Genomic DNA, 25,976 nt, shown 5'->3' on the forward strand with positions numbered 1-25,976 from the left:
GTGCAAATTCTGCTGGAGTTTCTTCAGGATACCATGTTCAGTACAAGAAAGACTAATCTTTTCCTCTTGCTTCCCAAGAGAGGCTGCATTTTAAGTTAAAACAGTTTTTCTTAACCTCTCCCATTGGACTTACTACCCAGAGGTGTTACTGGTACCCCCGATTCCTCTTACTGCAGGGATTGTTAACAGGATACCATAATTTATAAACACTCCTTGAATACACCTTTCACATCTGAGAGTCATCTTCATCTTTCTTTTCACAGACATCTTGATCCTTTTCAACTTGTTTCTTTTCGTCCTCATCAAGCTCGGCTTCAATCTCATTTGGATCAACATAGGTGTAAAAATAAGCCATGACAGCAAAAATGATGCAAACTGCGAACAGCAAGGCAGCAAACAGCACATACTCTGCCCACTGTAAAAAAAAAAAAGTATAATTTATCCACCAATATTCATTCCTCAAAAGAATCACACTTTTTACTGTTTGCAAGGAATGAAGTTAAATCAGAATGTGAAACTGAGCACATATAACAAGTACCACGTGACTTAAAGGACTAAGTATTAAATGTATATAATACATATTGAAGCAACTCAGAATTGAGGCCCTTTCACCAGTTCTGTCTTCAATGAAGAGGCAAAAGTTCTATGAATGCTGGGAAGTTCTACAATATCCTTTTCCTGGAGGCTTGGGAATGGAGCGAAAGCCTGAAAAAGAAACTCAGCCCCTCCTTTTGGTCAGGTAATCTCATTTTTAACCAGGCTGGCAGTGATTCTGCTTCCACTTAGGTCAGCAGTAAAGTTTCTACTCACCACAGATCTGGGCAGAGAGCAAGACCAGGAACTTTGTTTTCAAAGTGCTATCTCCACCTAAAAAGCCTCAACAGCTCTGTTTCATGCTCCTTCTGGTTAATTTAGCTGAAACCAGGACTACCAGACCCGTTTCAAAGACACGCTCTCCCCTCTCTCAGATATCCCTTTTGATTCATTAGGGAGTGCCACAAGTAGCCTGAGAAAGTCTTGTCCCAATGCTCTTCACCAGGAGAACCACAGCTTTCATGCCCCAAGGAGCGAGGTTTGAAACTAATGGAGCCCGAAGAAGGGACAGGGCAAGGCTGAGGTATGCAGGTGAAGGTTCATTAGCAGTGAACAGAATTTTGGTAGGTTTTAATCCCATTAGTCTAGAATTTCAGCCCAGAAGTTCACAGCATTTCCACACCATGAGAAGCAATTTTTATTGTAGAGATGCTAGAAACTGCTGCTTGCAAGAGAAGGAGCCTGACAGAGCAAGAGTTAGGAATGGCAAACAACAGATAAGAGGCAGAAACCTTTATTGAAGCAGCATTTGTTCGAGTTGTTTAATTTGTGTACATACATGTGTACACACATTGGGGAAGTGCTGGGGAAAAAGACCAACAGGAACTTTAGAAGCAGCTCCAGAAGATAGGTTACCACCCTGTTGTTACAGCCTTCAACACTAGTTTTAATCCAGATAGCTTATAAAAGATTCATAACTCCGTTACTTATATACTCTAATGAGATTCAGTCAAGCACTAGTTCTACAACTGACCGGTACACTCTTGTAGCTAACACTAACCTCCTACATTCCGATTATAAATGCAAATCCACCATAATGCTGATGTTCAAAAGTTGTGGTTGAGGATTATCAGCCATGACTGCCCCCCTGTATTAGAGCTGCATTCTCCTCGTGCAATATAAAAACATGCCATTTGCTTGTGTGCTTACCTGCTCGCTGAGTTTGGATGCTCCAGCCACGATAAGGACAATTATGTTACCGACAGCCACCGTTAGCAGCCATCCTGCCTGCAGCACTGCCTTCATGTTCGATGGGGCCTACAGAAGTAAAGGCACTTAAGTTTTAGTCAAAGACTGCTATCACTTATTTTCTGATGTTTACTGCATTCTTTACATTATAACAAACACTGGTTCTCTGAGGGGGATTTCTTGGTTAGTTTGGGGGTTTTTTTAATTAAAAATTGCTAGAGAACTGAACAGGCCTGGGGAAGGCTTTGAGGAGCAAGAGATTACTAGTACTGACTATAACACCTTTTACTTTGTAGGCACTGACTAACAGGCACATTTTACATCTGACTCAGTCGCACATGGTACACACAAGGAGAGCTCTGAAGAGCAAAACCTACCTGTGAGTATGAAAACTCCAGCCCAGTGACAGAGAAGACTACTTCTGCACACGTAAGAATAAAATACTGAGGGATCTGCCAAGCCATATGGACTGTGTTGGGTGGGATATCTTCAGAATATGTTACATTAAGAGTGCCTCCAGAACACTGGAAATTAAAATAGCACATTAGGAACAGTGATAAAGAGTCTGTACACTAAAGGCACTCTAAGCAGTTCTATATCATCTCTATAATCATATATACACAAAGTTCTGGGTAAGTAAGAAATACTGTATATGAAGCACTGCGTACCTAATTATAAAGTAGTAGTTGTTTTACAGCAGACTTCATGCAAATCCTTAGTGTCTAATAGGGCTAAAGATTGAAGGCCATTAGTGATGAACATGAATTCTTGCATTATTTTTATAGCTAATGATGGGTTTATGTTCTGTTTAACATACAATAATTCTATCATACGTACAATTAAGAGCAAGAGGGATAATTCTACGAGTGTTTTTTTAATTCAAGAAAACATTGACATGAAGAGCAATTCTGTCTTGTCCATCCGACAGCACTGGCAACTCACCTTGTCAATTACAATTGTGTAGGCACTGCCAAATCCAAGTGCTTCTGAAGTAAGTGAACAAGACATTGAATTTGTAACAACTGTAATCTCATCTTTTCTGAAAAAGAAAAAAAACACACACACACAATTGTCTATACCTATGGTCTGAACTGTATTATATAAAATAAGAGTTTTATGTCCTGTTCCCAAGGACGAGTATGTCTTTAAGTGGTTAGGTTTAGGTAAAGGAAAATGCTTACCTTCCTCCTGGAAAGAGGCTGTAGTTACTGGCAGAAAGAGACGTCAGTACTCCAAAAGAAGTGCCACCCATAGTGACGTTGATAGTATCGGCCAAATTGTTTATAAACCTTTAAAATGCAAGAGTGATGAAATACTAAACAAAATATGCATAAGTCGAAGAATACAGGTTTTACTTTTAACTATAATACTGGCAGCACAACAAGTATCAAGTCTTCCCCTTTCATTTTTATCAGTTAACTCTAAGTCTCTTAAAATGTGGCTAACGCAAAAAAGCAAGCTAGACCCACATCAGCCCACCGCCTGCTTAGGAGAATGTCCAAAGCAAGCCTTTACGACAGCCAGTAACAAATACATCTGCAAATGGAAGATGCAGAAGAAAACCGGAGAAGTGGTAGGATGCTTCCTACCCAAGATTAAAAAGGAGGTATAGACAGGCAATCTGCGCTGGTTGTCTACGAAAAAGTCTAGACAATGAAGCGAAACATGCACTTCCAATTTTAGCTAAATTACACCCAAAGCAGATATGCAAGATAGCTTAGATGACTCATGCCCCAGAAGTTCCTACAGCCCCTAAACATCGAGTGAGGTGTCCAGCAAGCAGAGATTTCCTACAGGATAGAAAGCTATGTTAAGCAAGAAGAGTCCACTCAAGAGGCAGACTGAAGTCACACTACTGCCAAAATTTAGGAGCAAAACAAACTCTACCTGATGAGATTATTTCCTTCTTCTGGTTTTGACATGGCATCTTCAGACAGCTGGTGGAAGAGACCGTTATCAAGATACTTTGTTGGCATCAGTGAACAGCTTAAATGTGCACTATTACATGGCAGTGAGAATTAACAGAGGCTTCAGAGCAAGGCTGCAGACCTTTCCTTTTAGGATCCTACTAAGATACATGTCTACTAGAAAACTCCTTTTAGGTTCCTACTGAGATACACGTCTACTAGAAAACACTGTATGACCACACATTTAAGTCTTGGTGAAAGGGTAATTGTCAAGTTAAATACGAAGCTGGTCATTTTTTACTTTTGTTTTTTAAACAACATCCTGCCCTGCTCTCTACAGCTCACCAGTCTCACTGATACAGCAGAGAGGGGGAGAGACAGAAAACAAGACGAAGGAAAAGCTACCCAGAGCTTGTCCTCTCAGCTTCACACACTCCACATAGATAGCTGCCAAGTCATTAATGTATATTTTGGGAATTAAGCAGACTTACCCTTCTAACATCAATGTATGTCGCATTAGTTCTAATTCCAAGAGTAGCACGGTTTCCCCCGGGCAAATCGGTAAACGTAGTAACTTTTCCTCCGGAGTTTATATTTAATGACTTCAACTGAGAAGTCTCAAATGTCATGTAGCTCGTCTACAAAAAATGAATTGCTATGAATTTCCATGCAACTGCATATTTGTCTACACCTTTGAGGGAGTGTTATGGACTCAGGGGGTCAGCAGTTTACAGGGTTGTTAACTTCTGAAGTGCCAGAGATAGTGAGCATCTCCCAACTCTCATTTTTGTTAGGTTTTCTACATCAAGCACTAATTTCATTTGATCATTAGTTTTTATTAACTTCTTTTGTTACACAAGCTTCAAAGTAACATGAGCTTCCCGCAAGCATTGTGGAATAGGTGACACATTTTCCTGTGTGTTTCTTGCCCCAGATAGATCAGGCTTACCACCACCAAGTAAAATTCTGTTTAGCTACAGAGACAGCACTAGCGCAAGATGCAGCATTTTCCAAATGGAAACACCTCCTAAGAGAAGCAAATGCAAGCTGCATCTTTACGGTTTCAGCATAACAGGAGTGACTATTACCAGGACACGTTTTAAATATTCTAAATACATTTCATCAGCATAAAATACTTAAAACAGTAATAAACATGTTAATGTAGTAATAAAATAACCCTTTTGTTTTATAGGATTATGAAAAGCATTTTATAATCCAAAACATCTGGATTATAAGATGTCTATAGTAGGGAGTGGAGCATTTTACACCCTTCATTTTCAGGCATCATGGTTATATAAATTCCGCATCAGCATACAATTTGGGCGCCCTTATCTTCTCCTGACAGGTCTGTTTCCATGTGAGGCAAATTTGGAGGAGGATGGAATAGGGTTTCTCCTCTCGAATGGAAACAGGACTGGAAGCTATCAGAGAACACACTTCCTAGCATCCATTATTAAAACGTCCATCAGCTCCACCACATTTTTCTGTCAATAGGGCTATCAAGGTTGTACTGTAATAGAACCTGAAAAGGTTCTTTGACAGCAAAATCTGAAGCTTAATATATGTGACGTAGCCACAGAAGAAACTCCCTATTCAAGTAAGTGATCGCTCACAGTAAGAGCGGTGATTTACTAGAGCTGAATGGACTTTTATTGGAGGAAAGGCTGTTCGTACTGTTAAGCAATGGCACCTTTTCAGCAAGAGTGAAATTTTCAATTAGTTCAAAATCACTATTTAGTTTCTTGGGGGAAAAAAAACAAAAACAAAAAACCTCTTGCCAAAACAAACTAGTACTACTTAGAATATTGAAACAGCTACCATGTCCTCATTCACTGTTTTCAGTAACAATTAATTCCACTATATATATTAAAAAAAAAATCTTTAATAGAGAAAAAACTAGAAAAGAATCAATTTTGAATCATTAGTTAAGAACCACTTTGACTTACTTTATTAGATGTTTTTTTTTTTTTTAACTTGCTGTTCCCTTTCTCCCCTTACTTACCGACTGCATAGACATTACAGTCACATTCTTAAGCTGAGGTTCAAACTGAGCTGTTACACTATCAGGACCTAGATTTATTATTTTGATTTGGGATTGCCCAGCTGCAGGGAAAACTGGAAGAGTTTTCTGTAGGAAAGAAAAAAGTAAAATCAGTGCCCTATCTATCCTAAGTCACATGGAAAAGGTACTATAATTACTGTGATCTTCGTTATCTCATGATGAAGATTAGCATTTGCCTGATGATCTGCGATTGTCAGAGGGATGCAACTTTAATAATGGGGTTTGTTACTAGTCTCACAAGCTGCCTTGCTGCTGCCTCAGGAAAGAAGTCTTTCATCCACAACAATGCCTCCATGGCCGGACACGGTTCCTCTTTGATCGTGTCCTGCAGCATGCTGCCACTACCAAGGCCACTCTGTGGTTCAAGGAATGGGCTTTTCCCACATACTATGGCAGCCTGGGGTCCTGAGTTTCTTTGTACCATGTTCTGACTCATTCTCCCCCAGCACTGGTGCTGCTGAACTGGGCAGAAGCGTGTATGGGCACTGCCTGGTGTGATAACCCAGAGAAACTGAACTTCTGGAGACTCCATTTCCCACCAGATCTAACAGTAAATAGCTTCTGCTCTTGCAGAGCACCGAGAGCTGCAAGAGTTGTGTCTGTTTCAGTCCTGCCTCAACCTTTCCTCCCTTCCCATACTTTTGTCCGCTTCAATCTCTTTAGGTACGTCACACAACAAAACCAGGTCCATCTTTGCCTTTCTGCAGGAGATTCTTGTGCAACAGTCTGGGAAGTTACCAGCTTTGATGAAGCTTCTGCCCAATGCCAGTAGGTGTGCGTGCACAGCTCTGGCCTTCTGAACAGGGCATTCAAGGGAGACAACCTGGATGTGTTTGTACCAACTGAAGGCCAGATCCTTTACTTTCAGCTTCAAGAGGCAGAGTTGAATATAAAACTTGTTTCACTGCCAGACCCAGGCATTCTCTGCATTAAGGAGAAAATTCCTCGTTCCTAACTAAAGTTATTTAAGAGCTGAGCATCTCACCTTGAGAGTGCATGATGACAGGCACACACCTCTGGATAGCTATTCAGATCTTGGGATGCAATGGATCAGCTCCCAGAGGTGTTGCTGACTCCCCAGCTAGAGGGGAACCTATATCTGGTTCAGGCATGACACCTCCCTTTGGGGCAAGGCCAGTTAGGTGTGATGAATCCTGCCTTAAACAGGTATCATCTTTGCTCATGCTGTGCTGATGCTTCCCAGACTGTGGCCTGTCACACTTCGCTTCCAGTCTAAATATCAGAAGAGATCAGAGATATAAAGCAGCTCCCTGGTAGGCCAAACAGATCTCTGGTTTTCAGCTTTTAATCTCAGTTTAAAGACCTGAGGTTGCCTTTAATGTGTGATTTATGTTAACAGCAGATGAGGTTTTTTTTTTTTTGCAGGATGCTGTTCATAGCTAGTTAATTTTATTAAAGTACAATGCAATAGTGTGATTAGCATAATATTTTCCCTCCCTCTACTTCTGTGCTCATATGCTTTGTTCCAAGTTTAGGAATCTTGGCTCATTTTCACCTTAAACAGACTTTGTTCTGTATTAACAACTAAACATTAATAGTAAATACTTGCATGTGGCTGAACTTACGTCTATTTGCACTTGCACAAGGGCAGCAGCAATAAAAGCCAAAGCTGCAAGGAACATACCAACAGTGATCTTCCTCAGGGGCCTAGTACAGCAACAAAACACATACGTGAGTTATAAAACAAATACTAATTGAAAGCTTCAGCTGTTAGATGTGTTCTTTCCACAGTGGGAAACTCAAATGGCTGCAACCAGCACGCTATCGCCATCTGAAGGGCTGATGTTGTTACAGAAAGTGTTCTGCTAAGCTGGGTGCCTCAATTCATAGTTACACTATCAGGAAATACAGCTTTCCTGCAGCATCTTAATAGCCCGTTCCTCTGCGTGTGCTGGGCTCAAACATTGGCTGAGCATAATTATTAGTTTTCTGGAAAAGTCTGATCTGCAGGAAGAAAAAAACCAACCCAGTATGGTTGTTAACTTTAAAACAATGAAAAGACAAGGAGTTACGCCTTTTAAAAAAGGATAACAACTTGTGTCTATATTGCTATGTTTAAATCAAAATAATATTGAATAGAAAAAGCCAGGGAAATATGCTGAATTAGGAGACAGCTACTGACGTTCACGTAAGCTGTAAGGGTAAATTTAAGGTAGATATTTTATTTATGGTATCATTTGTCAGATGTAGAGTACCCACAAATGAATGACAGTGTTTCCAGCACAGCACACCCCCCGCCCCAGATTTTTCATAAGTAGATGGAAAAACAGCATTGCACATCAGCCCTGCAAGAATTGCTTTGAGAACTATATTCTCTTCTGCCCCTCCAACTTGCAAGTGCTAGCCACTTTGTTACCAGCATTAAAAATAACGTGCAATGCCCTCTGAAACTACGCCTAGAAGTATCCAGGGAGTCAGACTCCTCGCTGGGACTGAAGAGGAAACACATCTCGGCTCAGGTAGTTTTAAGCCCAAAACGTGACACATGCCAAGGATGTATGTTGTATTTCTACTTCTTATACTTTGGGAGGGAGAGGGCATAGACATGGGGCAAGTGGAAACCAGTAAACAGCATCTCTCCTGCAGTCAAAAGATTTTGCCCTTGACTGGAAAATATTGTTACTTCGCTAATAGATTCTCTTCATCTAGTCTGTGGTGCCTGTACATACCACTTGCAGAGTCCTATATTTTTTTTTATTGAAATTTGTTTAAAATATAAACTCCATTTTAAGTGCACTATATTCTCCTTAGCTGAACTCTTGCTCTTATTACATTAGGGCTGAAAGAGCAGTTTAAAAGAAACCACTGAAATGAGCCTCTGTTGAATTCAGGTAAGTACATCAACTTACGTAAAATTGATCTTGCATTTCTTAATTAAAGGATAAACCACAGCATCTACAACTGGGACCATTATAACAATCAGGATTGGATTCACAGTCTGTTGAATATGAACATAAGAAGGGAAAAAATTAAGTATTTTTCAAAGTCCTTTTTTAAATCAAGGGCAATTGAAATATATATTTTTTATATATATATAATATATATATACATATATATATATATTTATATATATAATCTTTGGGAAGTACTTAGAATTCTCAGACAGAAGATTACTGTACCTGCATTTGGTCTGGCTGAATCTGAATAGATCCCTGGTGAAGAAAAGATAAACAGGTTTTAATATTATGACAACAAATAAAAAGTGAATGTTAATTAAGTAAAAAAAAAAAAAAAAGGCAATAAAAAGTAACCTACAAAATTCCCATCCATTGTTGTGGCTTGCAGTGTCCATCTTGATCCCTTAACAAAAGAAGAGAAAGTTAAATGCCACAGTAAATCAATCTTCCAAAGTTCCTCTTAAATTGTTTTTATGTGTCAAGTGATGTGAAAGACACGCAATATAATAAAAAAATAAAACTAGCTTGCTATGGGAGTATTCTTACTCTGCAATGTAAACATTTGAACAAAGTGATCCTTGTGGCCCATTTCACTTTATTTACCAGTTTCGTGAAATGGAGCGGCAATTAATTTAGACGCAGAGATTGGCCAGAGAGATGGCAGGGACCTCCCGCGCTGCCGCGTAGGGAAGCCGCCCGAGCGCCTTTGTGCCGCCTGCCCGAGCGCCCCACGCCACCGACGTGCCCGTCCTTCCTGCACGCAGCCCAGCCGTCCGCGGCCAAGCCAGGGCTGGACCTGCCGTGAGCCCTCTGCCCAGAAAACCTGCCTAGAGCTGGGTCAAGCAGGGCTGACTTTCAGCCTGAGCCGGGTCAAGCAGGGCTGACTTTCAGCCTGAGCTGAAAGAAGGTGCACAAGAAGGTGCATCTCTGCATCTGGGGCAAGAGACTTTAACCATGGTGTACCACTGAGAGATGTGATAGTTACTATTCATGTAATGCGTATTTAGTTCTGAATTTCACAGCAGGGCTGCCTATTTGTAACAGGTCACACCGACAGTTACAGCTTGCTGTACTAGACTAAAGCAGCACGATGCACGCAATCTGGACCAAGCTTCCTACACTCCCCCTTGGGTAAAGTTTTCGGTCCCTGGTTCTCTTAGATACCCTCCTAAATTCATACTTCAACACTTAACTCTGAAAGCCTGCTTTCACGAGTCCTGAGCGCTCAGACCACCAAGTGACAGGGAATTACGGGCTTATACTTATGCTTGAAGGTGTGAGGTACTTAACAAGTTTGAGTGATTAAGCCAGCTGACATCCAGCTCATTTCATCCCCGATTCTCCAGAGCATTTATGCTAGGATTCTACATTGCATCTTCCAACTGAGAGTGGAAGAATTAGAATTAAGCAAGCTTTAAATTACTGTTTCATCCTCTGAGTCCTGCCTGATACAAGACTTGGAGAGGTCTCACTCACTGAATCAGTCCTGGGCATGTCCAGGTAAACTGAGTTTCCCCTGGCTGCCGAACATCCTGTACTGACGTGACTCAATAACTACCCCTTTGCATTAGAACCAGGTTAAAAAGTTTGCAAGGAATTAGTTTCCACCCTCATATAGGCACCTTTCATGTCTGGTGACCGCAGAGTACATAGAGTGACGTGGTACACCCCTAATTGCTAAGCCAAATAATTTCTACTTTACCTGCTGGTCAAAAAGTGCCCAGAACATGGGGAGAGGGATGTAAAGGAAAAGCACCTTCAACACCATCTTAGTCTGAGCAATCAGTCGTTTCTGCAGCAAATGAAAATTGCACAAGAGGAATTAGTCAAAAAAAAAAAAAAAAAAAAAAGAGAGAGAGAGAGAGACAGTTGCAGCCTACTATTTGCAGCACAACAGTTAGAGACACATCATGTAATGTTTACCCATGTCCTGAACTTTGTGTGTTGGGGGTACTTCTGCTGATTTCTGTTAAAAAGCACAAAGTCTACCTATGGGTGTGGGAAGGGCCTCCGGTTAAAGGTGACATCGATATCTTAGAAACCTGCGTCTCTTGGCATGCATACTGATGGCAGCATGAGATTTAGCACTTAGTGCTGCTTTATGTTTCTAGGAAGGAGGCGTTTGAACGACGGGTGACTGAGGAATGCCTTTCACATGTGAAAAATGCATACAGGCAAAAGGAAAATAAAGGGGACAGGCTGAGGTTTGTGCTGCTGTTGACAACAGGGCAGGGTAGATAGGAGGCAAGGGACATCGCTGGAGACTATGGGACACAAGGCTTTCAGAGTCATGGGAAGGAGCTTGTACTGAGGCTGGGGGGATGCTGTGTTTATCCACTTAAGCTGAAATTCCTAAGCATAATTCTGCAGTTTGATCCCAAGACAAGTGTTATGACCCTGGGCATTAATGATGACAGTCAACACCGTGGCTGTATTTCCCTTCTGCAGTCATTAAACCAGCATATTTTTGTTTGAAGTTGGTTCTGAAGCTGGTTTACTGAGAGAAAGCAAAAAGTTGACAGGGATAATGCTTGCTATTTTACTAATTAAAAAACTAACAGGTGCTTGTGTTTGTTCAGCAAGGGAAACGGTCTTTTCTTCATCTTTCTTGAATTTCCCTGGGCAGCCGATGATCACACAGAGCATCAACTCATACACAGCTCTGCTTTCTCCCATGGGAGCTGGGGTGGTAACCTGCAATCCCAGGGGAGCACTGAGGTTTGGCCATTAGCTTCTGAATGACTGAGAAGACCAGAACCATTTATTTGCCTGGCGCTTGAGGCACTGGATCAGAGCAGACAGAAGAGAAGTGGCGGTCAGGGGATGTCACGGCACAGGAGTGCTCAGGCAGTACTTACGTCGTACTTCTCACTCGCCCAGTCTAGCCAGTGCTCTCTCTTGGGGAACGCCTTGCTGCGATGCCGAAACCGGTTTTTGATGGCAAACTGAGGAGAAACAGAATTTTTTTTAATGGCTTTACAAGTATTTCTAATGCTATAAGCTGTTTTGTCATTAAAGATGACACTCCTGCTTTAGAGGGTGCTAGAGGTGACTTCTGTTAACTGCCCTAGGCATCTAAAGGAATAATACATTTAAGGCCTCATGCTGCATATCCAGTGGAGTGTGCACCTGGGATTAGGTGAACTAAACAGCTCAGAGTAGCCTCTCTCAATGTGGATTACTGTTAGGCAGGTCTTCAAGTTCCTCCTTCAGACTTACTTATGTACAACAATAAATAGAAGAATGTCGTATGCAGAGGTTTTCAGAGCTGAATAGCTGTAAGAGTACATTTCACTATGAGAAGCTGCGTCTTGTAGATATTCCTCATGCCTTGACACTGAATATACACAAATACAGTCCTGAGGAACTCCTAAGACTTTCTGCATGGAGTAACATGCAAAGCTGAGCTGGGCCTTAGAGGCAGCACTCTAGGCAACGGCCAAAGTCACCCGCAGAGATTTGGTTTTGACAGTGCTTACAAGACAAGCAATGGTCTGGGCTATAACGAGCTGGCATATCTGCCTGGAGAATGAGGCAGCCCATAAATGAAAAAAATCCCCTGATCTCAAAGCTGAGGCACTGCGAAGTTTGGACATGCAGTTACGCAGATTTAGCTCCCTTCCTTGCAGGTTTGCACTGACACGTAACCCCCCTGACCTCCCTAATACAGTAGGGATCCATATACCTCCGCATTATAAATAACATTCCTTTAATAAGAAATACATTTTCGCTGATAAGAGCTACTAGTAGCTCTGTTCTTGACTCAGGTCAAGGCATGTTTATCTCGTCCTACAGGGCTGCATAAAGGTACAGAAATGAGGAAGAAATCATTCCCAGAAGTTGGGATAAGCTTTTATACACAAAGGAAACAAAGTCAGTGGTGTGTAAATTCAGATATAAACCAAGATATAGATAAATGAAAAGACAGTCTGTGAATCTGGAGGTGTCAGTAAGAAGCCTTCTGTAAGGAAAAAGTAAAAAAACTTCAGAAGCTTTCCTTATATTATGACAGATTTCTGATCTAGGCGAGTGCACTGAACAGTTTTAAAACTGCTGTCAGTTTTGGGGAATACAAATAGTACTTACTCCAATGCATTTGGAAACTTGAATCATTATATTGCCTTGAGGTTTAACTTTCTTGTACATGCCGCTTCCAATTATGAACACAACTAAAATACGCAAACAGAAAGCAACTCAGGATTAATTGAAAGTCATGGCAAATTTGGTATGGAAACCATAACAATCAAGGAGTTACATCAGGGTGGGAATAAGCTTTCTAAGGAGCAACGAATGTGCCTACTGGCATGTTATCATGCAGTAAAAGAAATCAAATTAACATCAGCAGGTTGCTACTATTTAAGGCAAAGGACTAAATCTGGAAACTCTTAGGGCAAGTCCTCAGTGGGACATTAATTTGTTTGAGGTATGGTCAAAACAAGGACCACTTAGGACCTTGGCTCTGGCCTTGCTGTACCAGATTGCCAGCTTTGCAGGCTCCTTTTCAGGAGTCCCGGACGCTACAGCTCACGTCACGGCAGGGACACGTGAGGCTCTGCCTGAACTGCAGGACCCGCCGAGGTGTCCTCGGCTCCCACGCCCAGGCACGTTCCCCGGCCTCACCCTCCCACGTGCAGGGCAGGACCGGGGCAAACCCCCGCGGCAGCTGCCATCCGCCCTGGGTTGGGTGCACAGGTAAGATGGGGATACCACAAGGGGTACCATGGTACAGACTGGCCACAGGGCTCAAAAAAGCTCCCCCCCACACCCCAAGTTTCTTGGTCTTTGTGCTGCAGCAGAGAGGCTCGGGGGATAAACCACAGTGCAGCTAGTAAAAATGCAGGTGCTTGAGAAATGCTGACACACCAGCATGGCATTTCCCTAGCACAGGGACGCTTGTCTTATGCGGTTCACTATCCTGGACTACAGGGAGTTTCCAAAAAACCCACTTTTTCTCAGAACTCTCATACTACATTCAAAAGATCTTATTTATACGTCCCAGTAGTCCAAGAAATATAGACAGTAAATTACGTAATGTACAGAATTTAATGGCATATTTGTGCCTCTCCTCAGCCCCATCACTCTCCCCTTCTAAATCAGTCTCTTCTGCAAAAGTGAGTGCTTCAGGTTAATCCCACCCCCACACCTCCAGGAAAAAGTTTAAGTCAAAAATTGCAGAAACTATCACGTATTGGTAGAGGTTGATAGCTGGAGATCTCTAGCACTTTCTCATTATTCTGAGATCATTATCATCTAATCACATCTGAAACTGAAGCAGCAAGATGGAAACAGTTCCACTTACCCAAGGAAAGAGCCATGAGGGCAGCAGGAATTCCAAAAGCTAGTGGGTAACATCGCTGTTTGCTATGAATGCCGCACTCTTGAGCTGAAGTACAAAGTAACATTAGATAAAAATCCCAGTCAGGGCTGCCAGTATTTTACACAGGGTTTCTGTTCTTCACATTCATTGTTGACTCAAGGAAAAAAAAAATTTCTGCTGATGTTATTGACAGAGTGGATGATCAGTATCAAACTTATCTTTCATTATCGAAAAGGAGAATTATGCATCACAAAAATCACAGGATGGTTGAGGTCGGAAGGGACCTCTGGAGGTCATTTGGTCCAACCCCTCTGCTCAAGCAGGGCCACCTAGACCCAGCTGCCCAGGACCAGTCCAGATGGCTTCTGAATATCTCCAAGGACGGAGGCTCCACAGCCTCCCTGGGCAACCTGTGCCAGTGCTCAGTCACCCTCACAGTGACAAAGTGTTTCCTGATGTTCAGAGGGAACCTCCTGTGTTTCAATTTGTGCCCACGGCCTCTGGCCCTGGCCCTTGCCTGGGCACCACTGAGCAGAGCCTGGCTCCCTCCTCTTTGCACCCTCCCTTCAGGTATTTCTATACATTGATGAGATCCCCCTGAGCCTTCTTTTCTCTAGGCAGAACAGTCCCAGCTCTCTCAGCCTCTCCTCACAGGAGATTTACATTTGGTTTTACACTGAGGAGTGAAGAATCCTCCTGGAAGGGTCAAATGCATGTTCGTGGCGAGAAAGGAACTAGCTCACAAAAGTTTTGGGACAAGTTCATAAACAAAGATGTAAGTAACATAATAAGTGTAGCTTGTTGAAAAAAATTCTCAAACACCACACACCGACACCCCCTCCCAACAGCAGTCAGTGATTTGACTTTCCAAACTTCATGCATACATCCTGAAATGATGCTCAGGGTGTGGACATAGCTATTAACAGGGGAAAGTAAAAAGCTAAACAAAATTATTACCTTTTTCACCATACTTCTTCTAAAAGGAGAATTAGAGAGTTTGATTTAAAAAAATATTAGCTTGCAGCTAATTAGTGTCTTGATTTAGTTGTATTAGCCTTTTAGTTAAACCTCTACAAGAAGTAATGGTACCACTGTGCTCAGCTGTATTAGTCTGTTTTTCTGAGGTAGTTTTCACCCTGTATCAGCATGGAGGCAAACTTGTTCCTTGTGTTGTGCCTTATGCACATCTCCTTCCATTTTGGGAAAGGATAGAATCTGCATTAAGCAAACATCTAACATGCTTCTACAAAGTCTGTTCCAGTCAAGAAATCCAAAGGGCAGAATTTCAGCCCACTACTTTAGGGTTATTCCAGAATTCGCATGCCATTTTCTTTCTTTTGAGAAAAACAACCTTCCTCAAATTCCTGCCAAGCACATCCATACAGCACCATCTGTGTAAGCTTGCAATGAAAGTCCATACGCATATGGATCAGTGGATTGTTTGCTTTTTGTTTAGGATCACGCTATTCATTATAAGCAGAAGAGAAAATAACTAACTTTCTCCTTTAACGATATGAAAAACATGATTATCACATGGATAAATGTGTTCCCATGTGCATAGACACTTCTGTACTTTGCATGGGCACACTTTAGCATAGTCTCCACTTCCAGAGCAGAGGGCTCTCTCCCCCCTTCCCTTCCCAGCAAACAGTACAACTCTTTCTTGTGTGATGGTTTTAAAGGCATTGGAAGAGGCGCCACGTTTGTACGTCCATGGAATTAAAATGTGCATTAGGCATACAAGTTGATGGCTTCAGATCTAGTACTTCCAATCCTAAAGGCAACTCAGACCTCAGACTGGCTTGTTCTTGACAGTACCTCACCTATAATAAGTTGGATGACATCCATGAAACCTTCAAGACTATTTGCCAGATAACTCCACAAGGTGTCAAAGAACAGACCATTCATTTAAACCTAACTGGACTGCAACCCACCACTCCTCCTTCACTGATCTTTGACTATTTTATAAAAAAATGTGTGGCCTTACCTCTGAGAATTGGGGTGATTATAGTAGATAGGAGACTTCCAGCATTAATGGACAAATAAAAGATAGAGAAGAATCTAGTTCTTTGTTTTTCCTACAGTAAAAACAAAAAGATGTTTAGAAAGGCTTAGCCAGAACCGCGTTGGATCAGCCTAGATTGGACAATCAGGAGCTCTGTTTGCACAGTTCAAGACAAATAGTTATCTAGCTCCTTCTTCAGCTACTCAGGAAACACTACATGTCTAAATACATATATTAATAGAGGATTATAATAGTAAAACATCAGTAAGAATATCTGTATGATTGAAAATCTGAAAGACATTGTTACCTGATCATCTTCAAACTGATCTCCACCAAACGCTGACACACAAGGTTTGATCCCACCAGTACCAAGTGCAATGAGGATCAAGCCAACCATGGACAAAGCACTGGAACAAAGTAGAAAAGAGAAAAAAGAAAAAAAAAAAAAAAATTAAAAAAATCACTTTGCTTTCTTACCTAAAGCGTACGTAAGAGACCAATTGCAAGACAGTTGAAATTCAAGTAGCATAAATTTAAGGTGTAAGTTGTCCCACCCATCATCAACCTGGAAAAAACCCATGTACAAGGCAACTCACATGTGCACTGTTACAACATCGGGAGAGCCATCCCGGTTGTGATCCGTCAGGTCATTTATGGAGCTCACAGCCATGACTGCCTGCCCTATCGTATAGACAATGGACAGGGAGACAATGGTCCTGTTATAAAGAGAGGAGATGAATTTTTAGGTATGTTAACACAATTACACACATACACACACACACGGAGATAATGCAGACTTTTGCTCATTTCAAAGATGCTTAGTAAAGACGCATAATTAACAGATACGACAAGTTATGGACTCAACTTATTACAAGCTACTGTAAAAATCTGTCCACATACCCCTGCCACAATATTTCTATTCTGTTTATTTTTTATTATTATTACTTTAGCTAGCCTTGTTTAATTAAGCAAGGCAAGATGACAAATAGGTTCTGTAGATATCACCAGGTCACAGGAGATATTTACAGATCTTCAGTGTTTGCCTTTTCAATAAGCAACTTGAGAATACCATTATCGTATTTCATATATGGTGAAGTTCAAATGGACTACTCTACAAGACTGAAGCATGCAATATACATCCATTTTAATATTATTTAAGCATTCTCTATGTTCTTTTATATTTTAGCTGCAAGGAGAAAAAAAAAATTAAATCTATTTTAAACATGGAAACTACCCCAGAAACACTGTTGTGAACAACTCCATTACCCAGTTGCAAATGTACCGACATCTTTAAACTCAGAGCTGAGCGAGACCAGCACTGAAGAGCACAGACCGCAGGCTTTCAGTCTGACTTTCCTCTGCCACGAGGTGCCTGGGAAGGTCATACTACAGAATTACGAGCCCCACCATTCCTTTAGGGTCCATTCCTCTTTCTGGTATGTAAGAGGATACTCCATTTTAACTTTGTTGGAGTTTAAGTACGTGGCTATAGTTTAACCCACATTCATCTGCTTCCCTGGTTGGGCCTCCATTCAATAGGCACAGACCCAGATCTCTGGTTTGGAGGAAAAGCAGGAGAAAGAGGATGCAATGATGTGAAGTTTAAAACTCCAGTTTGCAGAAGCAGCAGTCCCAAACCCAGTGCAGCCCATGCCAATGAAGGGCAAGGCTCAAGGACCTAGGACAATCCAAATCTGTTTGAGGAAGGCAAGAGATCCTCACAGCAAGTTTGGAGCACCCCAACAGAAGAGCAGTGGAGGAAGCATCACTCACACCACTGACCAAGTTCTTCTCACTTTAAAACAAGATTTTTTTTCTGACTTTTAAAAATGCTCTTCCCAGCAACAGGGTAAAAAAACTATACAAAGTGGGGCAACAGTGAAGCTGAATCTGCTACTTATTGGTATTTATTAGATAAAATCAAACTTTTTTGAAAATAGCACTTCCGTATAGTTACTTTAGTTGCTTGGCTTAACAACTTATGAGAAAGTTTCCAATGGAAACGAAACCATGCAGGTCCCAGCATGTTCCCTGGTAGACATTGCACAAAGTACATGGACCTGCTCACATGTTGTTAGATGTGAAGTTCTTGGGAAAAACAGTACAGAAGTTACGAGATTTGAGTCTCTCCTATAAGAGTGCTTAACAGTGCTTGGGTAACCTCCTCTTCCTCTTGTCATCATAGATTTTTTTTTAATGAATTATTGTTTCAGCCTTCCTCATGGCACCCTGCTATATTTTGGGGTATCTATATATTAAACCCAGCAAATTTTTTTTTTTTTTTCCCAAAGCATGTTTTTTCTTGTCAAGCTTGAAGTTCCAGTTTTAAGCCCTGAACCATCCTACCAAGCTCCTGTTAAGGGTCTGGAGGCCAGGGGCTGGCAGCTGTGGCGCTGGTATACACAAGTAGCAGAGGAGAAGGGATGCAAGGTCTGCAAAGCTTCATCTGATAAAACAGGTAAAACCCAAAATAGTTTTAAAATAAATTTTAAAAAATCATAGCTTCTGAACAAGTGAGTGCATGTACATTTAGTCTGCAGTCTGCAAGGTATCAAGCTACTTGCAATGGCTTATACTGATCAGGCCAGCTCCACAGAGCATGCTTGACAGTGGTTGCAGCCTTGGTCTCCCAGAGGCTGTCAACACAGTGGAAGAGGATGGTGCAGCCTTCAGCCAACCAACTGCACAGCCAGCTTCATCTCTAATCTCTGGGAGACCTTTGACAAGTCAGCTAACATTCCTGATTCATATCCCTCCATAAAAATCTTTATTGTGCTTTTTTCAGGCAAAGTAAACACTATTAGAGTCATGACATCGATAAAGAAGAGCAAGATCAGGCTGTTGCAAATAATTTGGTTACGTTTCAAAGCACTTCATTCAGCTGTACTTTTCTGAGCAACTAGCACACAGGTAAAAACCCAGAATTCATCATTTAAAGAAAGAGTTGCAACTCAATAAATCCTCCCACTGAGCTGTCAAGTCAATACAGAAATCGCAGAATATTTTAGAATATATTCTAAGTCCCTGTTAGTACCAGATAACACAGTATTTCACTATTTCATTGGCCACCTGCAATAGGTAAAGAGGCAGTCCAACGTAAGTATAACCTCCAGTATCTATTTTCACAGCTTGGTGAATACTTTGCTTAGCTTACATTTTGTCCAGATGAGAGGAAAAACATGCAGCATGCTTGGAAAGCAAGATACAACCCTTAAATGATTAGCAGAACTGTAACGTTTGTTAACTCATAGCGTAGTTTCAGGTCTGAGCTATATCATTTAAAACCTCAAGCTCTGGAGAAAAAGAAATACAAACAATCCTGGCGTAGCCAACACCAGCTCCGAAGCTGTTGTTCTAAGCTGCTGCTTTAGGTGATGGTTTAAGTAACCCTGATCTCGGGTGAGCTTTCATGATTTTTGGCTGTTTTCTGAGGAAGCACTCACTTAAATTTTCCCAGCCAAGAGTCCGCAATGAGCGCTCCGAGGATCGGTGTCAAGTAGCACAGAGCAACAAACGTGTGGTAGATGGCTGTAGACAAGTTGTCATCCCATTGCAGGAAATATTTGAAATACAAAACGAGCACCGCTGTAGGAAGAAGAACAAAACAACGGGTTACAAACCAAAGTCGGGGCTGAGTAAGTAATGGTAGGTGTGAGGACATACAGGACACGGGACTTACCTCGCATGCCATAGTAGGAGAACCGCTCGCAGAACTCATTGATGATGATGAAGAAGATGCTCAAGGGGTAGCCAAAGCAGCTGGGCTGGAGGCAAGAGACAGACTGTGTGAGCAGAGAGCTGTGCCTACTGCGACCCACAGCTTGAGCAAGCTCAATACAGACTCAGCAGGAGTGGGTAGGTACTCAGGGGTGAGGAGGCCGCATGGGCTTCTGTGGAACGACAGTGGTTTACCTGAATCAAGAGTCAATTCTCACTATCCCCTCTTGGTCCCCAGAGCTCTACAGACTTCTCATCTGCCCTTTGCAAGAAATCTTTAGCAATGCTATATTTGACCTTCAAGTGTGGCGTTACACACATTTGAAGTCTTCAGCATCTAACCCTTACAGCAATCTTGACTGGTATCCAAAAATATGCAAAAAGCCAATGTTTTTGAAAAGAATCAAACCCCAAACCCAACAAAACCCCCACCATGCTAAACCTCCACTGCACACCAAACTTAGAAGCCTGGGGCTATTTTTAAACATTTTATTCAACTGGAGGTATTTATCTGTCTCAAACAAACCTCTCAGGAAAGCTCCCAATCCTTACAAATACCCTGCTTGATGAAGAATCCTTCATTTCTTCAGACTTGCTGATAGAACTGACTTTACTCCTACCCTAAAATGGCATGGCATTAACTGCCAGATTTACTGAGCCTTCACCTGCTGCGATAGGCATCTCCACAGTTACCATCACGCAGCTTCTGACATGGGTCTTGCCATTGCGACAAAGGGAAAAGGCACACATCAGGTACAAATCTGGCATGATCAGTAGAATTGGAAGTTTAACTTCGGATCGCCTACTTTTCTCAGTAGATGAATACATGATATCATTCCTATTAAAATTACTAGGAATGCAGGTTGAACGTAATCCTCCATATTTTACCTTTTTTATGGGTTTAATCCCACAAGTTGCAAAAATCAGATTTTTAATAAGTCTCAGAACATCCCAGAGGTAAAAGTTATGAAACTTATGAAGCATGGATAAGAAAAAAAAAATATTGTGGGCATTTAGGAATCAAACCAATCCACATTCCATGTGAAACAGAAAAAGGTTAACTCTGTAGCTCAAAAGGAAAGAAACCTTACGTGGGAAAATCCTGCCTGACATGAGTAAATCGGAGAGCCCATGTCTCCAGCAAAGCCTCTGGCTAGAGCCTTAATGAACAACACAACACTTTGCGAGACTTGCGTGCTACAATAAGCTTTTTGTGAATACTGCACGAGAAATGAAAATAAGAGAGAGTGGCGAGAATGTTGCTGACTTAGTCTGACCCAGGCACGAGGATGTCCAAGCAGCCTGAACAGCACTGCTCTTTGTTATCGGCTGAACAAAGTATATAGTGCACATCTTGCCCATGGTTTGATAAGCAAGCTTCACTGAAAAAAATCTGACTTCAGGTGAGGGGAAGGCTGGGTGGGACTCATCTAGCTTCAGAGCAACAGAAATTAGAGGCCTAAATAAAAACTTGTCACTCTTGATTTATCACATCCTCCATGGGCAGAAAGAAGTGCCTCCAAAGGAAGACCATCCACACGTATCCCAAAATTAGACAAAATTCACTCGAAGGTGCCTCCTTCCCTCGGTTGAAGATAGCAGGAGCTCTAGATGACTAGCCCCAACTTGGACACAGCTTCTGGTGGACTGGAATTCACACAGAAGAATGGCACCCAGCCCTGTCCCTGCACCCTCACCAAGCCATGCAAGCATTCATGCTCCTGAGGAGGTGGATGAGGAACCACACCGTGAAGGTTTGGCTCAGCACCCATAGATATAGCCAAAAGGTTTTGATTTTGGCAGTTGTTGGGTCAGGCCCTAAAACAGAAACCCAGACTGTGCAGCTGGTTTCTGCCAGTGTAGTTGGGTATAACCTAGCTGGGGAGGAGAGGCTGTCCCCGTCTGAAGCAGGAGACAGCCTTCCCCGTGTCTGGCCTGCCTACAGAGAAAAAAGGGACACGGCAGTCCTGGCAGGACCCATCCCCACCAGAAATTCACAAACTCTCACTAAAACCTTTTTGTCCTTCTTGGGGTTCTCAAACCTCCCCAGCGTTACACCACCACACTGCCCAACTGCTTATCGTCTAAGCGGTGTTACGTGCTCATCTGGGGAGGTAACAAACTTCCACCAAGGCTGGGTTTCTGTTTTAAGCCACTAGCACTTACGTGCCTGGCAGAGATGTCCTGCATTCACAGGTCAGCACAGCAGCCATCGGTGGGTTTCTACTGGCTGCTCCTGAGCTGGTGGAGATTTGCATGTCACAGCTGGACCTGAGCACAAACAGGGGCATGCAGGAGAAAGCTACAGGGTCTTTCCCAAGGTAATAGATCTATTTTTCCAAGATGATACACGCAAGAAGACAATATGCAGTTATACCTTGATAATATGACCTATAGTGTTCTTGTTTTGCACTATGCTGTCCTCTTAAACCTCTGGTGCATTATACATGTGTATACACACACACATTTACTGAAACATCTTCTGCTGTGATCTCTACTGGCCAGAAAGCACTGGATCCATCACTGAAGAGGTAACCTGAAGATTATGTCTCGTAATGCTCTCTATAACCTTCCCCTGCCCTGGGGATGCCAGGCACAGGTCTGGCACCACTCTGCTGCACAGCTTTGACTTTGGCTGCTGAGGAAGCCACTAAGGTGTGAGAAAGCTGCAGGGAAAGCCTGCAGAGTAAAACCTTGCGAGATAAGGAAAGCAAAGCCAGAGATAGGGTTGCTGAGGCGGGTGTCATTAACCGTTCAAAGATTCAAGAGGAAGAACACTAACACCAAAAGGTAAAAGGGTCCTAAGGGAGAGTCAGCTGACGATGACAACTCAGGCACATGAAGGATGGACTCCAGGAACCCTCCTCCTCCCAGCTGATGTCTGCCCAGTCAGCAAAGGCTCTTCAGACACTTTATCAGGGTGGTGAGCACACTGATGCTTAGCTGGGATTTAATGAGCTACCAGGCTGTTCTGTGCATGTTGGCCAATAACTCATTATTTTATACTTTTAAAGTATGTTTATAGGATGCTTTTTTTTTTTTTTTGCACACTGCTAAAGTTACCCAAACAATGTAACCCAAAGAGAGTCAGTATATAAACTTTTTATAGTAGAAAACAATACTTACCGACTTGCCCTTGCTTTTTGCAGCTGTGGAGGGAAAAAAAACCACAAGTTAACAGACACTACTAAGTAACATTCCTTTAAACCCACTAGAAGATATGGGAAAAGTTCGGCTCAAAACCAGTCATGAAACAAACACAGGATTGTTCAGGATGGGTAAATTTTCAGTTTGTTAAAGGGGGACCTTTTATGGTGCGAGGAGGTTATTAAGAAAAACCTCACTTGATTGCCTTTTGTTTTTCAGGCTATGCATAGACTCGCATACATTCCCAGGGAAACATCAAAGACTGATGAGACAAAGCATCCCATCCTGCTACGACTGCTCACCATGTATCATTCAAGGTGGTGGCAGACCACCCTACCAAGCACAGAGGATGAATCCTGTTTTAATTCCCTCTCGTGGCCATTACCCTAAAGGCAATTCAAGAGTAAAGAATAGACTGAAGATGCCCTGCCAGGGTGGATGCCAGGTCCTGAAAAGGGGAAAACTTCACATGGCTCAGACTTAAGGTGGGCTGAATATACATGGTCCAAGAGAGTGATCCACGTTAGCAGGCATTCCCATAACCTGGAGATTAACCTAGGAAGCCCTGGAAGCACAAGAGGGGTCCTGTTAAGATCAGCAAGAGCAGACATCTACTTGCAGCCCCAAAATCACTTCCAACTGCTCACAGCAGGTTCGCTACCCCTGGCAGCCCTGCAAGCACTGTCCTGCAGGGCTTGCTTGGCTCACGGGACAGGCTTGAAGGCTGCACTTGCACCGTTTCAGATAAAGGCCCTGTGCCTACACAGTGGATGTCAGCATTTCCTATAAAACCACATGAGCAAGTTCATTATCATTAAGATAATACCAAGTACAAGATGTGGACTTTGAAATCCCTGCTTGCAAATAAAGTGTGCCCATAATAGATCTCTAAGAAAAATAAGTTTACCAAGATCATGATTTAGTCCAGAGTTCAACGGATGAAAACAGCTGACAGCAACACCTGTGTTTGACATGATACTGAATAAAGTCACCTTCAAAAATTATTAAAACAAATTGATCTGATTCTTTCCTTCACTGCCATGGACAACTACCTTCACAATAGAGACAAAGGAAGTATTATGCAGGTGGTTCAAGAATATATCTTCCTAGAAAAAAGTACCATCCAGAAAGTGCTATTACACCAACTTCAGGGCACAGGTGGATACCCGAGTCATTGGTAATGTCTCTGACACAACTCATGTGAGCAAATACACTGAAGGATACTGAGACATTGCTACTAGACTATCTTCGTAACAACTTCTTGATTATTTCCGCTTGTTGGCCTTTCCAGCACATATGCATGATACTGCCAGTTTTTCATAACATCACTTTGAGCAGCTCACTCCTGTCTGCTAGCTAAGCCTTGGGAAAAAAATAGCAAGGAACTTGTAGTTGGTTAGGTTTTTTTTCCATTCCAGAGGGTAAGAGTATCACCTCTGCAAGAAACCCTACACAGAGGACATTGCTGAGGCATTTTTTCCAGACATCGACTGACTTCAGTGCTTAAGAGGTAAACTTATTTCTCAACCATTTTGACTTTTCTCCTCTATTCTCCTTTTACAGCAACAGTCAGGAAACTCCTGATGGCATTAAAGCTGACATTTCAACATAGGCACTTAAACTGTTTGAGGAGCTCCACCGTCAGGCAGCTTCAGGGTTAGACCTTCAGAAGCACAGACCACCCAGCGTTTCGCATCTGATTTCAGTGATAAATCTGGGGTTTGCTAGTGGCATGTTGGAGCAGTCCCTCCTTTGGGCAATCCTCGGTACCTCTCATTCTTGCCCCACAAAGAATGACCTGCAGAACTGCTCATTTTCACCACAAAATACTGAAGGGCTTCGCATTTTTCAAAATAAAGCTCTAAACAGTTATGCACTTTGTACCCCCTTACGATATTCAATATTTTTAAGCAACGTAAAGACAGAAGCCACTCAGTTCTTGGCTCGAGCATTGAACCTAAATAGTTATTTATCGGTGGGTCTGTCTGTCCTTCCCACGCTTGCAGGCAAGGTGGGGGGCAGGTTTATGGCTCTGACCTCTTCCCCAGCAGCTCCCACCAGCATGGTTCCCTGTGGTCACAGGGATGCTGTGGGATGCTGCAGCTCTTGCAGCCCACGGTCCATATCACAAGATGGAAGCGCATTTCCTTGCTCCACGCAGCCATCACAGCAGCTTTACCTGGTTGAATTACTTCATGTCTGTGGCCAGGCTAAATTTGTACACAACCATAATGTCACCTAGCATGTTCCTGGCTCCAGAGCGAGCCTGCTCTCCTGCCACCTGACTCACGGCACAGCCAAGCCCGTTGCCTCTGCTCCTTGGAACAGCCTTACAGCGCCTACACAAGGATGCTGCTGCCATCAGACAAGTGACTCCAGGAGTCCCTGCTTCACACCTCGCTCTTCCAGAAAGGCACTGACACGGAAACCATCAAAGTAAACCTATAATGCAGCAAACCTGATGTTACCTGAGCAGACCCAGCTGCATCGGGTTTCTCTCTCTTCCCAGAGCCATCACCATTTTCCCAGCTGGCTGCCCAAGCCAGCGAGACCCTGGTGTCCCTCTGGGCAGCAGCACTGCCAAGCTCTGCCTGCTCATCACAACCGTCGCCTGTCCCCAGAGTGCAGATTTGCCTGCTGAAGATGCAGCGGTACTTTCTCATTTTTGGGGCACCTCAGGTTCCTGCCCCATACGAGACAAGGTTTCCCCAGCTCAGGAGCTGCTTGCTAGGAGAGGCACACCAATGGGCTCAGGCACTGCAGGACCAAGGGTCCAGCAAAGGGCAACAGAGAGCTACACCACGAAAAAAGTGTTGTTTGTGCTTTTACTACTCTGTGTTCCAGTTGAGACAGGAACAAATCTTTAGGATTAAGTAGCTAAACGGGCTCTGCCCTTATCTCAATCTTCCAGCTGTGTTTCTGTGTATTTAAAGAACACTGATTAGGTCAAGCCTAGGTAAACTCCCTTGTGCAAAAGCATTATTTAAGAACTATGAGAAACACCACATTTAACTTGTACTAGGATTTTAAACTCCACACGCCTTAAAAGTTTAAGATAAACCCTTAGAGCTGGGGGTTCAGCTCAAAGAGCTTACAGAGGATAAGGCAACATCGCTTGGCT

General features: G+C 42.6%; 1 protein-coding gene across 1 annotated transcript; it reads right to left on the bottom strand.

Annotated features, from left to right (window-relative positions):
* Positions 1-226: 226 nt before the first annotated feature.
* SLC15A1 (solute carrier family 15 member 1) lies at positions 227-25,518 on the bottom strand (the record flags this gene model as incomplete). The annotated part of the gene is made up of 23 exons (XM_082336081.1): positions 227-415; positions 1,744-1,851; positions 2,160-2,306; positions 2,725-2,821; positions 2,964-3,071; positions 3,670-3,746; positions 4,181-4,327; positions 5,692-5,817; positions 7,338-7,419; positions 8,622-8,710; positions 8,892-8,924; positions 9,028-9,072; positions 10,372-10,461; positions 11,528-11,614; positions 12,756-12,838; positions 13,969-14,052; positions 15,974-16,064; positions 16,299-16,398; positions 16,588-16,707; positions 19,435-19,576; positions 19,671-19,755; positions 22,835-22,857; positions 25,314-25,518. 23 exons carry the CDS (start codon positions 25,516-25,518, stop codon positions 227-229), a joined length of 2,358 nt encoding a protein of 785 aa, XP_082192207.1.
* Between the last annotated feature and the right edge of the window lie 458 nt (positions 25,519-25,976).

Source organism: Platalea leucorodia (genome assembly GCF_965183815.1).
Source record: "Platalea leucorodia genome assembly, chromosome: 2".
Taxonomy (NCBI): Eukaryota; Metazoa; Chordata; class Aves; order Pelecaniformes; family Threskiornithidae; genus Platalea; species Platalea leucorodia.